This window comes from Sciurus carolinensis, chromosome 10 (assembly GCF_902686445.1).
Source record: "Sciurus carolinensis chromosome 10, mSciCar1.2, whole genome shotgun sequence".
NCBI lineage: Eukaryota > Metazoa > Chordata > Mammalia > Rodentia > Sciuridae > Sciurus > Sciurus carolinensis.
The window spans coordinates 97,404,246-97,419,684 of NC_062222.1; the positions used below are offsets into that span (position 1 = coordinate 97,404,246).

The following is a 15,439-nucleotide window of genomic DNA, read 5'->3' on the forward strand; positions in this document are numbered from 1 at the left end:
TTGATACTTATGTTATTTTCATTGTGATTTACTTTTTCAATTGCAGTCAAGGGTATAGATTTCACTTTCTGGTCCTCAAAGATTGCCCAAAATGACTGCTTATTTTCTTCCTATCCCACTTACTATGAACATGGATGTACAAATAATTGCTCCTGTTTTGAATTTCACTTCTTTTGGGTATGTGCCCCAAAGTGGAACTGCTATGTCATACACTGATTCTATTTTAATTTTTTGAGGTACTGTCCTGCTGTTTTTCATTATGGCTGCATCATTTTACATCCCTACCAACAGTGCACAAATCTTCCAATTTCTCCAGAGCCTCATCAACCTGTGATTTTCAAAAATCATTAATCTTTTGATTTATACTTTTCAGGGATCTTCACCAGTAGCATGTTTTGTCAAGATAAGAATTCTGGAACAAGGTGGAATGTTTGTGAGTTTTCTTAGAGTATTACTATAATTTAGCTCTGACTGAAGAAAAATATTTTCTTCATAGGTCTATTTATTTAAATAAATGCATAGAGTACAAGAGAATTCATGGTTTTCAGTTACACATGGGCTATAATATAGTGAATTCTGACTTATATTTCTATGAATGAAAGCAAACACTTAGGTAATGATTTAGAGAGTGATTTGCAGTTCACTGTGGGTCACGTATTGCCTCTCCTGTCTCCACGTAGCTTCTCCACACCACAGCCAGTCATTTCTCCAAATGCAAATCTGATCATTTCACTTCCCAGTGCCCAAAGAATAAAGTCGAACCTCTTCTTCATGACACGCCCTCCCTCCAGTCGGTCTCCACTTGCATCTACCCTACCCCATGTTTCAGTCACATCAAGCTATGTGTCGCTGCCCATGATACCCTATCATACCTGTGTATTTTCCTCTGGCCAGAACACCCTTTCCAACATCACCCAGATTGTACTTTATCAAGACTCAGCTCAAGAGTCACTTTTTCATGATACCTGTCCCACCTCTCTCCCATGATGTGAGGGAGATGTCTTTTCACTCTCCCTCCCACCAAGTTGAAATGACCTCTCTTTTCTCCTCACTGTGACCAGGACAGGTTCTCTTTATAGTACCCATGGTGTTTTGCCACACTGTTTTCTGTTCCTGTCTCTTTCTAGATTATGGGCTCCTCAAGGGCAGAGTCTCAGTCTAGTTTAGCTGTTATATCCCAAGTGATTGGCACTTCATAGATACTCAATAAATGTATGTAGAAGGAATAATTGAAAAATGGATGAGTAAATGGATACAGGGGGCAGGTAAGTAGGTAAGTAGATGACAGAATTGGACAGGATAACTTAGTATTCATACAAGACTAAAAGTGATTATATGAGCTTCCCAAGGGCATACCGCAGTAATTTGGGGCTGAAACTCAAACCCAGATCTTCTAATAGAATGTCTTTTCCCCTCTACAGTGTTTCCCTCTAAATATAAAAGGCTTGATCTGGGAGCCTAGTTCAATGGTAGAGCACCTTTCTAGTCTGTGTGAGACCCTGGGTTCAATCTCTAGCAATGCAAAAAAAAAAAAAATAAGAATAATAAATTTTAAATGTCAACAATTAAAACACTGCATAAGAGGACAGTAATATGGTTACTTAAATTATTAAGCTGAGTCTGAAGAGGTGGATGAAATCGAATCTGATTCTTTCAACACACTTAATTGGATTTCCGTTTCCTTATACTCCCACCTTGTCTGGCTTACGAAAGACTTCATTAAGATTCAGTCAGGGCTCCCTGTGATTTTGTTAATAAAATATTGATATTAATATCATCCCTATTTAAGCTGTCACAAAAATTTGCAGATTCCTCCTTTAAAGGGCATTTCATAATCCCTGTCACCATCCCAGTGGTAGTGAAAATAGCAGGATGTTGGATCCAGAGACATTAACCTGCATTGCCTTCTGGGAATGGTTGCTCCCTAGTTATGTGACCCTGTCCAAGTTGTCTCACCTGTGTAAGCTTCAATGACCTCATCTACAAACTAAGAATAATTATACCCTCTTCATAGCATTGGCTGTGAGTACTGAGACACCAGGTCCCCACTGTTTGGCACCTATTCAGCCAGCAAAATACGTCAATTTCTTCCATATATGAATTCAATTCATTAAAATTAGATCCCTGCATTTTTCATAATGCACCTATTTGAAGATTTAGTCTTGTCTTCCAAAGCAGATTGAGATTTCTTAAAGGCAAAATCACATCTCATTCATCTTTCCCGTAATCTCACCCATTCTACCTAAATATTTCCTGATTGCTAATCATTTTTTTTAAGAATGTATATTTATAGAATACTTTTCAATGACTTGTTTAGGTTACCATTAACTTTAAACTCAAATAAAGCAAGGTCTTTTTCCAGATCTTCAAGTGGTCGCCACAGACACGAGATGACTGATTACGGCCTTTGATGTTGTCACCCACTATGTCTCTATGGAAGAGGCTCAGACAGAGAATCAGAATAAAGCTTATTTGGTTTTTCATTATCTGGCTCTGAGACTGACTCCATTCTTGATGAGCTTTGGAGGAATGAGACTCAAGATTAGATTATAGTCCTCTCAGAGTCTGCTATTAGAATCTAATATATGCTGTATTTACTTTTCAGTTTGCATACATTTTTAAATGAATATTTACTTGTACTCTCATGACCTAGACAACTATCAGTTTTGAGGTGGAGGCTGTCTATGCTGCTTCTTACAGAAGGAGGAGTCTCCCATTTAGGTAACCAACAAAAGAAAAACTACAATGAGGATTTTTTTTTTTTTTTTTGATACCTGCAATTGAACTCAGGGGCACTCAACTACTGAGCCATATCCCCAGCCCTATATTACATTTTATTTAGATACATGGTCTCACTGAGTTGCTTAGACCTTGCTTTTGCTGAGGCTGTCTTTGAACTCCAGATCCTCCTTTCTCAGCCTCCTGAGCCACTAGGATTATAGGCCTGTGCCACTGCACCAGGTCCACAGTAAGGATTTTATGTATGATTTCTTAGTTGATCCTTATAATGATTCCATAAATTAATGATTATCTCCATTTTACAAAATTTTAAAACAATGAAAACAAATTGGTCTCCATAAAGTTAAGGATTTGGTCCAGTATCTTACATAGCAAATTGCAGAGCCAGAAGTCGATTCCCAAACTCCTTCTCTTACAACGGTACTAATATTTTGCAACCAAAAGTCAAAAGATAAGAAGAGGGAAACAAATAAGCCGAAATGATGAACATGAATTAAAATAATAACGAAGTCCATCACAGGAAAAATTAGTACAAAGCTTCACGAAAAGTTCATATATAGTTGTAGAAGGTGGCAGAGAGGACAGATCCTCTGACCCCTCCACAGCCCAGAAAAGAAGCAGTGAAAGAACAGATGATCAGAGAGGAGCCCTGACCCAGTGTTCCACGCAGCTTCTGTGGGAGATCAGGCAAAGATGGGAGTGAATGCCCAGGATTCACAACTCTGGGCCATAAGAGCTCATTCGTAGACAGGTCAACTGACTCTCTTTTACAGTCACAGGGAGGACAGTACACCAGTGATCTGTATCAGCCTGGGCAGAGGCTTCTGTGCCTCAGATGGCCCACAGAGAGCTTGCAATCACAGTCCCCACAATTGCAGACAGTCATTAGACTCTATACCACTTTAAAGAAGACCCTGTGGAGGGGAGTGAGTGCAAAACACTCCACAGCAGTCTGAGTGAATGTCCTGAGCCTGCATCCTGTACTCCTGAACCCAGTAGAAAGAGACAACAGACTCAACACAGCACCCTCCAACACAGCATGTAGACTGGGTGCTTAGGCTGACAACCAGGAATCGGCTGCTGAGAAATCCATAGCAACCAGAGAAGTAGCATCTGTTCCCCAGCACCTCTAGGAGGATCCAAAAATGAAGAGTAATAGGTCCCAAACCAGAAGACTCAATAAGAGTTTTCTCCACCTTGGCATGGATTACCATAAATAACTCTAATATCAATTCTGATCATAAATATATTACTCTTCATTTTGATTTGGTAGTTGTTCCCCTAATATTCAATATTGTGCCCTCAGTCCATCTGATTGTGTTTTTTCCAATGTTTAAAAGCATTGATTGGAATCATTCTCTTTTTGTTTTCCTGTATCAGGTTTACACTTGCTCCTCTTAGTCACACTTTGCCCTCTTACATTACCTGCTACTGCCTCAAATCTGCCCCTCCCATCCATCTTTTTTTTTTTTTTTTTTTTTTTTTTTTTTGAGTGCTGGGAATCGAACCCAGGGCCTTGTGCTTACAAGGCAAGCACTCTACGCCTGAGCTATCTCCCCAGCCCCACCTCCCATCCATCTTTTTACCTTGGTTTGTATTATTCTCTCCTGTCTTCTCTGTATTTATTTTTCTTCTTTTTTAATTTTGGTCTTTTTTTCTCTCTCCTCTCTCTTTCTCCCCCTATATAATGTAATAGAAATTTTACTATGTTTGATAACTAATTTCTCAACCTATTACAGAACATCACTATAATTTTGTACCTAGATCAGAGCAACTGTGGAGAATGTTATAAACACGTTTTTGTTTTTCCTAAGGTTGATCAGTACATGGTTTCACTATGAAGTGATTGTAGTAAATAGGATTTAATGTCTTCTCTCAAAGTGGTGCTAATTCTGGGAACTGCAGAAGACACGTGTTGAGTGAAAGTATCAATACCTGGATGTTTGCCCAGCCTAGAGTGCTTAAGAGAAAGAAACTCACCAAGTAGTCCTTTGCATAAAAGTAGAAGTGCTAATCATCCCAATAAATAGGTAGACATATAAGCAGTATGAAAAAGCAAAGGAATAAACCATCCCCAAAATCCACAACACTTTACCAATTGATTCCATTGACACCATGGTGGAGGAAATGTCAGAGAAAGAATTTAGAAAGTTCATAGTTAAAACCTTCAGTTATCTAAAAGAGATGTAAGGAATGAACTTAGAAAATACAGAAAGTGAAAGATTATTTCAATGAAGAAATGGAGATTCTGAAAAAGAATCAAATAGAAATCCTGGAAATGAAAGACTCAATAAATCAAATTTAAAATTCAATGGAAAGCATCACCAATAGATTAGATCACTTAGAAGATAATTTTTGTGCCTTGAAGACAAAGAATATAATCTTGAAAATAAAGTTGACAATACAGAAAAGATGTTAAGAGACCATCACTAGAATATTCAATAAATCTGGAGTAACATAAAAAGACCAAATCTAAGAATCTTTGGCATAAGTGAAGAATTCCAATACACAAACTAAAGTAATGAAGAACCTTTTCAATGAAATAATATCAGAAAAATTTCTAAATCCTGGGAACAAAATGGAAATCCAAATAAAGATGCATATAGAAACCAAAATCCAAAGAGATCCTCTCTCAGACACATTATAATTAAAGTGCCTAATATAAAGAATAAGGATAGAATTTTAAAAGCTGCAAGAAAACAATGATAGGTCACATTTCATGCAAATGGAAACTGAAAGCAAGCAGGGATAGCTACTTTCATATCAAACCAAATAGACTTCAAGTCAAAATTAATCTGAAGAGAAAAAGAAGGTCACTTCATACTGGCTTAGAGAATCATCTAACAAGAAGATATTGTAAATATTTGCCTACACAACAGTGCAACTATGTACATAAAACAAACCCTACTCATTATAAAGAACCAAATAGACCACAATAGATAATACTGGGTGATTTCAATACACCTCTCTCACAATTAGATAGGTCATCTAGACATGAATTAAGTAAAAACTCTTCAGAAAAATACTATTAATCAAATGGACCTAATAGACATCTATAGAATATTTCATCCATCAACAGCTGAATTCACTTTCTTTTCAGCAGCATCTGGAACTTTCTCCAAAATAGATTATATTTTAGGGCATGAATCAAGACTTAGCAAATACAAAAAAAAAAAAAAAGAGAGAGAGAGAGATAATTGCTTGAATCCTATTAACTCAATTAATAGACTTATATTTCTTATAATAGAGATCAATTACAAGATAAAAAAAACAAACTATTTTAACACCTGGGGATTAAATAATATACTTTTGAATGAGGAATGGGTCACAGAAGAAATCAGGGGAGAAATAAAAAGAAATCTTAGGAATAAATGAGAATAGAGATAAAATACCTCAAAATCTTTGAGAAACTACCAAGGCAGTTCTAAAAGAAAACTTTATAGTATTGAGCTCCTACATTAAAAAGGTAGAAAGATACCAAATAAATTGTCTAATGTTATACCTGAAGGCCCTACAAAAAAAGAACAAATTACAAAATTAATAGAACTATGGAAATAATTAAGATCAGAGTCAAAATTAGTGAAATTGAGAATAATAAAAAACAAAACAAAGGGTCAATGAAACAGAGTTAGCTTATTTAAAAGATAAACAAGATTGATAAACCATTAACTAAAATAAACAAAAGAAAGAGAAGACCTAAATCAATAAAACACTTCTGAAATATGATGGATCATTAGAAACTATTTTGAAAAATTTACTACAGTAAACTAGAACATTTTGAAGACTGACAAATTTCTAGACACATATGACCTACTCAAACTGAACCAAGATGATATTCATATCAAACCAAATAAGACAACTTAAACAGACCAATATCAAGGAATGAAATTGAATCAGTAATTAAAAACCTTCCAACAATGAAAAGTCCAGGACTAGATGGATTCTCAGTTAAGTTCTATCAGACGTTTAAAAAAGGACTAATGTCAATCTTCCTCAAATGATTCCTTGAAATAGAAAAGGAAGGAACACTGCCAAATTCATTTTACAAAGCCAGAATTACCATGATACCAAAACCAGTCAAAGACACATCAAGGAAAGAAAACCTCAGACTAACATCCCTGATGAACATACATGCAAAATCCTTAATAGAACATTTTTAAAACTGCATTCAAAAACAAATTAAGAAGATAGTACACCATGATCCAGTGGGTTTCATTTTAGGGATGCAAGGTTGGTTTTTATAAACAAATCCATAAATGTAATTCAAGACATAAATAAAGTGAAGGACAAAAATCATATAATTATCTCAATAGATGCAGGAAAAGCATTTGACGAAGTCCAGCAACCATTCATATTTAAATCTCTAGAGAAATTAAGGATAGAAGGAACTTATCTCAACATTGTAAAAGCTATATATGACAAATCCAAGGTCAACATCATAACAGAGAAAAATGGAAAACATTTCCTCTGAAATCAAGAATAAGACAAGGTTATCTACTTTTACCACTCCTATTCAAAATAGTCCTTGAAACTCTACCCAGAGCAATCAGAAATGAGAAGGAAATTAAAAGGGAACAAATAGTAAAAGGAGACATCAAATCATCTCTATTTGCTAATGACATACTCTTATATCTAGAACACCCCCCAAAAAAACCACTCCACCAGAAGACTTCTAGGACTGATAAAGAAATTTAACAATGTAGCAGGATATAAGATCAACATACATAAGTCAGTTGCTTCCCTTTACTCCAGAAGTAAATCTGCTGAGAAAAAAATCAGGAAACCTAACCCATTCACAATAACCTCAAAAACAAAAACAATAAATTGGGAATAAATCTAACCAAGGAGGTGAAAGACCTCTACAATGAAAGCCACATAACACTGAAGAAAGAAACTGAAGAAGACCTTAGAAGATGGAAAGAATTAGTATTATCAAAATGGTCATAGTACCAAAAACGTTAAACAGATTTCATGCAATCCCCATCAAAATATCAATGCCATTCTTCACAGAACTAGAAAAAAAGGTCCTAAAATTCATTTGAAAGAATAAGAGACCCAGACAAGACAAAGCAATCGGGAACAAGAAGAGCAATGCAGGGGGTATCACAATACCAGACCACAAATCATACCACAGAACTATAGTAAAATAAATAGCATGGTATTGGCACCAAAACAGACACAAAGACTAATGGAATAGAATAGAAGACGCAGAAACAAATCCACATAGATACAGCCACCTGATACTTGAGAAAGGTGCCAAAAACATACATTGGAGAGAAGAGAGTCTTTTTTAACAAACAGTGCTGGGAGAACTGGATATCCATATGTAGAAGAATAAAATTAGATCCCTTTATCTCACCCTCCACAAAAGTCAACTCAAAGTGGATCAGAGACCTAGGAATTAGAGCAGAAACTCGGTAAATACTAGGGGAAAATGTAAGTTCAACACTCCAACATATTGCCACAGGCACCAATTTCCTTAACAAGACTCCTAAAGCACAAGAAATAAAACCAAGAATCAATAAGAGGGACATCATCAAATTTAAAAGCTTCTGCATAGCAGAAGAGACAATAAAAAGCATCTAGCAAGAACCTATAGAATGGGAAATATTTGTCACCTACTCCTCAGACAGGAGATTAATATCCAAAATATATGAGAACTCAAAAAAACACCAAATAAAATAAAGAGCCAAATTAATAAATGGGCAAATGAATTAAATAGACACTTCTCAAATGTTGAAATACAAATGGCCAACAAACATATGAAAAAACATTCAACATCCCTAGCAATCAGAGAAATACAAATCAAAACTATTCTGAGATTTCATCTTGCTCCAGTTAGAATGGCAATTATTAAGAATACAAATCATAATAAACGCTGGTGAGGATATGGGTAAAAGGGTACACTCATACATTGTTGGTAGGATTGCAAATTAGTACAACCACTCTGGAAAGCAGTATGGAGAGTCCTCAAAAAACCACCATATAACCCAGCTATCCTACTCCTCAGCATATATCCAGAAGATCTAAAATCAGCATACTGTAGGGATACAGCCAGCACAATTCCCCATAGACAAGTTATGGAACCAGCCCAGGGACCCATCAACAGATGAATGGATAAAGAAAATATGGTATATATACATGCAATGGAGTTTTACTCAGCCATAAAGAAGAATGAGCTTATGGCATTTGCTAGTAACTGGATGGGACTGGAGAACATCATGCAAAGTGAAATAACCAGACTCAGAAAGTCAAGGGTCAAATATTTTCTCTCATATGTGGAAGCTAGACCAAAAGAAGGAGTGGGGAATGAGAAGAGGGATCTCTTGAAAATAGAAGCGTGAACAGTGGAGTAGTGGAAGGAGATTGAGGGGGAGGGATTAGGGATGGGAAAAGGGAAGAATGGTGGAATGAAATTGACCAAATAATGCTGTACACATGTCTGACTATACCACAGTGAATGCCACCTCTATGTATATCTGTAAAGCACCAATTAAAAACAATTATAAATAAATAGAAGGAAGACCAGTAGAGGAGAAGGAACAGGGAGGGAGGAGAGTGAAAGCGGAAGCACTGGGGACAGAATTGGAGCAAATTGTATTTCATGCTTTTATAATTATGTCAAAATGAATCCTGGGGCTGAAGTTGTGGCTCAGAGGAAGAGTGCTTGCCTGGCATGGGTGAGGCCCTGGGTTCAATACTCAGCACCACATATAAATAAATAAAAGATCCATTGACAACTAAAAACAATAATAAAAAAGAACCCTAATATTATGTATAACTATAATGTACTCATAAAATTCATATATATATATATATATATATTTACTAATAAAATTCACATATATACATGTATAAATATACCCATAAAATTGGGATACATTAACTGGAAGAGAGTTAATTACAAAATTTTCTTCTTTTTGACAGAACCTATATTTACTCAGAAAAGAATATTAGACTAACAAAACTTTTCTTTTTTTAATCGCATAATGCATACTTAGAAAAACCTTTGAAAAACCCAAACCTTTGTTTAAGAGACATTAGGGCATTTAACTCCTGGGTCTTGGCTCTTCAAACTGGTTTATGGGTTCCTGCTTAATTTGGGTGTTCACTTTCCTGTGTCAAAGTGAAAGCTGAGTGTTGAACAGGTGGTTAACAACATTTGCCCTGTTCTGGATTTCATAACTGAAGAAAAATGTATGAAGATTTTTCTCATAAGTTAAGAAATAAGAATCATGTATAAGTTGAAAATAAGACTCATGCATATTGATAACTAAGTAAATGGGAATTACTTTATATTATCTACCCTCCTGAATGAGAATTTTTGTCTTACAAGTCCCAACACTAGTCCAGTAATCCTCACAAGTAATACTCATTCAGTTTTGCCAATAGAAAAAAATTTCTTAAAGCTTAACAAAAATGGATTACTTGCTTTGGTTATCTTAAGTGATGTTTTAGTTGGCAGTGTAGTTAATTCCTTGTGCCTATATGATTCTCAGCTTTCTAAGGATTTTAGAGTACTCTAACATGGTTTAGTTCCCATTTTATTCGACTCCTAAAGAATCAAGTGTAGGTCTATTGCTACAGTGGAATTAATTTTTAAAAATCCTGTTTCTGATTTGACATTTCTGGTCTCTTGCTTAATTTAGTTGATAAAGAGGTGCCTTTGAAGTTAAATGATTTGGGTTCTCTTTCCATTATAGGGCTTGGAAGAAACAGTGGACAAATCTTGTGATCTTCACCTGTGCCTGGTAATAGTATGTCATTTTTCCAAAATGGGGTCTGGTCATTCTTAGCGCCGTGTCCATTTGGTCAGCACACGGGAGCTCACAGATAGGACATGGCACTCCAGCAGCATCTTATGTGTAGAAATCCCAAGGGATTCATGGAAATCAAAAAGCTTCCAGTTCAAAATTATTGAGATATTTTAAATAGAATTTAAATTTTTTTCAATTTGCCTTGGAATTTTGCATTTAAAAAAATAAATTCTTTTTTTCATGTGCTATTTTCCATATTACACATATATTGGGATTTATCCCATGTTAACTGAAACTTTATGGAGTTTCCTAGGAGTAGTCTTTTAGGTTTTTTTTCCCCTTTCTGAGATTTACCTAAGTTTTTGAACAATGGAGAGTAGGACTCTTCAAGAAAGTTCTGAAACTTCCATAACCAGAGTTGTCCCTGTGCCTGTAGAGCTTGTAAGGAGGAGGGAGGGAGGTAGCTGCAGAGCTCTTTGCTGTGAGGCTGGCCTCTGTTCTCCTAGCAGCCATCTGCAAGGAGAGCCTTTGCACTGGGACAAAGACACCAGAGAGTCACTTAGATAATAAGAGAGTGCAGTCCAGGCAGCATCCAACCCACGATATGCTCTTTTCCTTTTTTGAAATCTGAGAAGAAAAAAAAAAAATTTTTTTTGAGAGTTTATTCTAATCCACTCTGGCACTGCTGCAGAAAGTATTTTAGAGAATCAGGATCCCACATGAGGATACTTTGGTATTGGACAGAACCAACTAAGAAGGATTACAAGTTGCAAAACCAAAACAATAAGAAAAACCCTTGACAAACCTTGAGGGGGACTGAAATTTTAAATAATTAAAGAGAGAATGAGGTCTGATAAGAGGAGGGACTGGTGCCTTGTTCATAGCTGTATCCCTGGCACACATGGACCCAACTACAACACCGAAGTGTGAACAGAAGTCAGAAGCACAGAACCTGAACCAGCAGAAGAGCAACACCTGGACTGGAATGCTGAGACCTCCTGAGGGAGAACTCACAGCTAACAGCAGCACCGTACAGCACATTGTTATATAACTACCTGTCTTGTACATAAGCCATGTGTGATTTGTCCCTTTTGGCATTCATCCTTTTTTTTCTTTTCTTTTTCCCCTCCACTCATACTTTCTTTTCTTGGTACTGGCCATGGAACCCAGGGCCTCCCACATGCTAGGCAAATGCTCAACCACTGAGCTACATCCCCAGTTGTTTATTTTTATTTTTTATTTTTGAAACAGGGTCTTGCTAAATCACCCAGCCTGGCCTCAAACTTTCAATCCTCCTTCCTCAGCCTCCTGAGTAGCTGGAATTACAGGCATGCATCACTAGACCCAGTGCCTCCAGCAGTGTGACCAAACTCTCGGGTCTGGTGAGGGGCGAAGGGGGGTTGGAAAATAAAGATTCACAAACACAGATTTTGATGATTAAGCTGGGATCAGGTGGAGCTCTGCTCTCTGATGGAGATGCGGATCTACAGAGTTACACCAGCAATCTTTATTTTTATATGTCTCGTTATCAGGTTAAAGACTATGCAAGCATTATTCTTTGTATTCAGGAAAGTTACAGAAACTAGGACATCTATGTAGCTTTTCCACAGTTGCAATCCACAGTTACAAAGTGCAATGTTAGGAGCTTTGTGTACCTCTCAAGAAAGTCCATTGTTAAAAGTTACTATAAGGCAGGCAGGAATCAGAGAAGCTGAGCTGGTGAAACATGGTGGTTTCTAGCATAAGAATTCCTTCCTTCCCAGGAGCTGTGTTCCTGAGATCAAGGTCAGAGCTCTTAGGACTCTTGCACAGAGCCTCCTCATGCAGGGCATTGCCACAGCAGCGAAGCATCCTATACCATCCAGGCATCCAGCATGCCACAGCCATAAGGTCATCAAAGACCCCCAATCTCAGTAACTGCTCTTCCATGCTCTGTTACTGCTCTCAACAACCCAGCTGCTATTCATATTTTCTAAATGAATCCTTTCATACTCCTTATGTAGAATCCAATCTCTTAAGGTATTGGCAAGGAAGATGTCAGAACTAGATGGACCCAAATGCCTTTACAGTTATCACCTGGTCTCCAGATTAGGCAGATCAGTCTGTAGCTCCTCTTATATGCAATACATCCATGTTGATTGATTAGGCCCTTGCATGGGTGGGGCACATTTACTTTTTCAAGTCCATGTTTGATCCAGTACTACATTTCCTTTGTGCATTAGCTTGCTAAGCATTCCATATATTTTCTCTCTTCTAGATTAGTCAAGGAGCAGAATGCATTTTTATTTCCAAAAACTTATTTCTAGCAGAAGCCAGCGCGGAAAACAGGAGAGCAGCATTAGAGCTGGTTAGCACTTACCCCACAGAGGAGGCCATTCAGGAGCACCTGGCCAAGGAGCAAGTGTGGAATGAGTACAAGGCCAGACTCTTGGTGCAGCACCTGAATACAAGAAGCAGGGCCACTGGCACGGCTCATTTTTGTTTTTAATGAAAAATCCAAAGACATTGAAAAAAATAAGTAAAAGTTCACTTCAGTTTGCTTGTAGATCTGCTTCTACAGAGATCAGGGCACAGGATTTATTCAGTGTTGCTCAAAAAAGAGGATGTCACATCATAATTTGCGTAGAACTCCCTCTGGTAACTGTCACACTGTAAAACACAATTGAAAAACTGAGAAATTGTACTGTTGTTTTTCATTGAATGATATATCTGAGATTTAGGTATCCAAGAGGTTTTAGCTCACATTGGATAGTGTGCTCAATATGTTTGTTAGTAATAAAAACAGGCTAGAAAACTGACTAATGTGATTCCAATTAAAAAAAGTATATATATATATATATATATATATGTGTGTGTGTGTGTGTGTGTGTGTGTGTGTGTGTGTACTTTTTTTTTTTTTTCTTTTGGTGGTACTGGGGTTTGAATTCAGGGCCACATGCATACTAGGTAGGTACTCTACCCGTGTTATGGTTTCAATGTGCGGTGTCCCCCAAAAGTTCACATGTGAGACAATGCAGGAAGGTTAAGAGGAGAAATGACTGGGTTGTAAGAGGCTTAACCCAATCAGTGAATTAATCCCTGATTAATCCCTGATTAACTGAAGTGGTAGGGTATGTTTGGAGGAGATGGGAATTGGGCGTGGCTTTGAGTATATATTTTGTATCTGAGAGTGAAGTCTCTCTTTTCTGTTTCCTGATGATGTGAGCTGCTTCCCTTTGCCATGCTCTTCCGCCATGATGTTCAGCCTCACCTCAAAGCCTGAGGAATGGAGTCAGCCTTCTATGGACTAGAACCTCTGAAACCTTGAACCCTCAAATAAACCTTTTCTCCTCTACAACTGTGCTGGTCAGATCCTTTTAGTCATAGCAGTGAAAAAGCTGACTAAAACAACCAGTGAGCTACATTTCCAGTCCCCAAATTATGCATTTTTTTGTTTAAGTTTTTTTTTTGGGGGGGGGATATTTCTGTCTTTTCAAAAATATTCTACTAGCCATTACTCTTTTAATCAGAAAAATAAAGTCTTAAAAAAATCCTAGTTCTTCTTGGGCTAATGTTTCCATGATAGAAACTTTGCAGACTGAAAAATTAACACAGTAAATAAAGAGGGAAATGATCCTGCAGAGAACTTCACATTATATAAAACCTGTTTCTTGTCCTAGCAGAGTTAAAGATGATACAATGGTTAGACATTTCAGTGGATGCTTCTTCGTGTCCTCACCCTGGGTACCCTCAGCCTACCTCTGATTTCAGCTGTTAGGCACTCTGGAATGTGTCCCCGCCTGCAGCGACGACACCGCGGGAAAGACTCGGAGGCAGACTGGGAACGACCAACTTCTTTATTCTACTTTTGGGGGATGCTTCCTTGCATGCTTCTCTTTGCAGGTCTTGCGGACTGAAGTGCAGGGTGAAGTGCCAGTCTCATGTTGGCCCCCCAGGAGCCTGGTGTTTCCGCCTCTTCCTCCTCTGATGCCTCACTCACCAGGTTCTTGGGCAGCAGCGCAAGCGCAGCCGCCAACTGCTCAGGGGCACCGGTCGTGTTCTTCACCGCCGGCCACAGCATCCTGCTCCCCCGGCAGCCCCATGGCGGGGGGCAGGAAAGGGCCCAGTGGTTGCTACTGCCACCAGCTGTGAAGTCCCCACTGCGCCTCAACTGGCTCGCCCACGCGGCTATTGCCGCTCCGCAGCGCCTCACCATGAGGTTCCTGGGGCTGCCGGGCATGTCGGGTAAGGAGGTGCCGCCTGCGGCAGGGCCTCCTACATCTCCCCCTTTTTGTTTTAAAAGGTGAAGAAAACTTTAATGGATGAGTGATAGCTATCATTACATCTGGATGACTGTGCCTGTCTTAGGCGTCCACATGTCTTACTGACATTCTTACCCATCCTCGGATTACCAAGAAGCTTGATATTATCGTCTTGGCTCCTGTCTTAGGTTGATATGTCAGTCACATGAGACTCTCCCGTCTTTGACTACCAGCTGTCCATTTGAGACAACCAAACCTGAGGAGAAGTTCCGGCTTCTAAGGTGCAAGTGCATTTTTTACAATGATCTTATCCCTTTGTTGGCGTAGGTGCATCTTACACATGCAATAAAATGCTAACACAATGAACAACAGAAGTATTAAACAGAACACCATAATGCCTGCCCATTTTTGACCCCATTGTACAATATCTTTAAAAAACGTAATTACATCAGCAACAGAGGGCACATTGACTTTAGTAGAATTTACTAAGTTTGGGCTCGTAGTGATCTGGTGAGATTATCAAACTGATAGTTCCAAGATCCATTAAGCACAGCACTAAGTTGTCTTGATAAATTGGCAGCCCTGCTATAATTATGGTATTGAACCCCTGTAAGACATAGTCCTGAATAATGTCCAAGACATCCTGATGCAGCAAGGTCCATCAAAATATCCACTTATTCTTGGAGAAGATCAACACGTTGG

General features: G+C 38.1%; 1 protein-coding gene across 4 annotated transcripts in view; it reads left to right on the forward strand.

Moving 5' to 3' along the window:
* Window positions 1-13,294, forward strand: part of LOC124994643 (cyclic nucleotide-binding domain-containing protein 2-like) — a 98,748-nt gene extending 85,454 nt beyond the window's left edge. For 2 of the 4 annotated variants that reach the window (XM_047566798.1, XM_047566800.1), the window contains exons 12-14: window positions 374-433; window positions 10,443-10,496; window positions 12,754-13,294. In XM_047566798.1, coding sequence (XP_047422754.1) covers window positions 374-433; window positions 10,443-10,496; window positions 12,754-12,984 — 345 coding nt within the window. In that variant the 3' untranslated portion in view covers window positions 12,985-13,294. Of the gene's footprint in view, window positions 1-373; window positions 434-10,442; window positions 10,497-12,259 lie in introns of all 4 variants that reach the window. The other 2 variants (XM_047566799.1, XM_047566802.1) reach the window with 2 other exon arrangements.
* The last annotated feature ends 2,145 nt before the right edge of the window (window positions 13,295-15,439 follow it).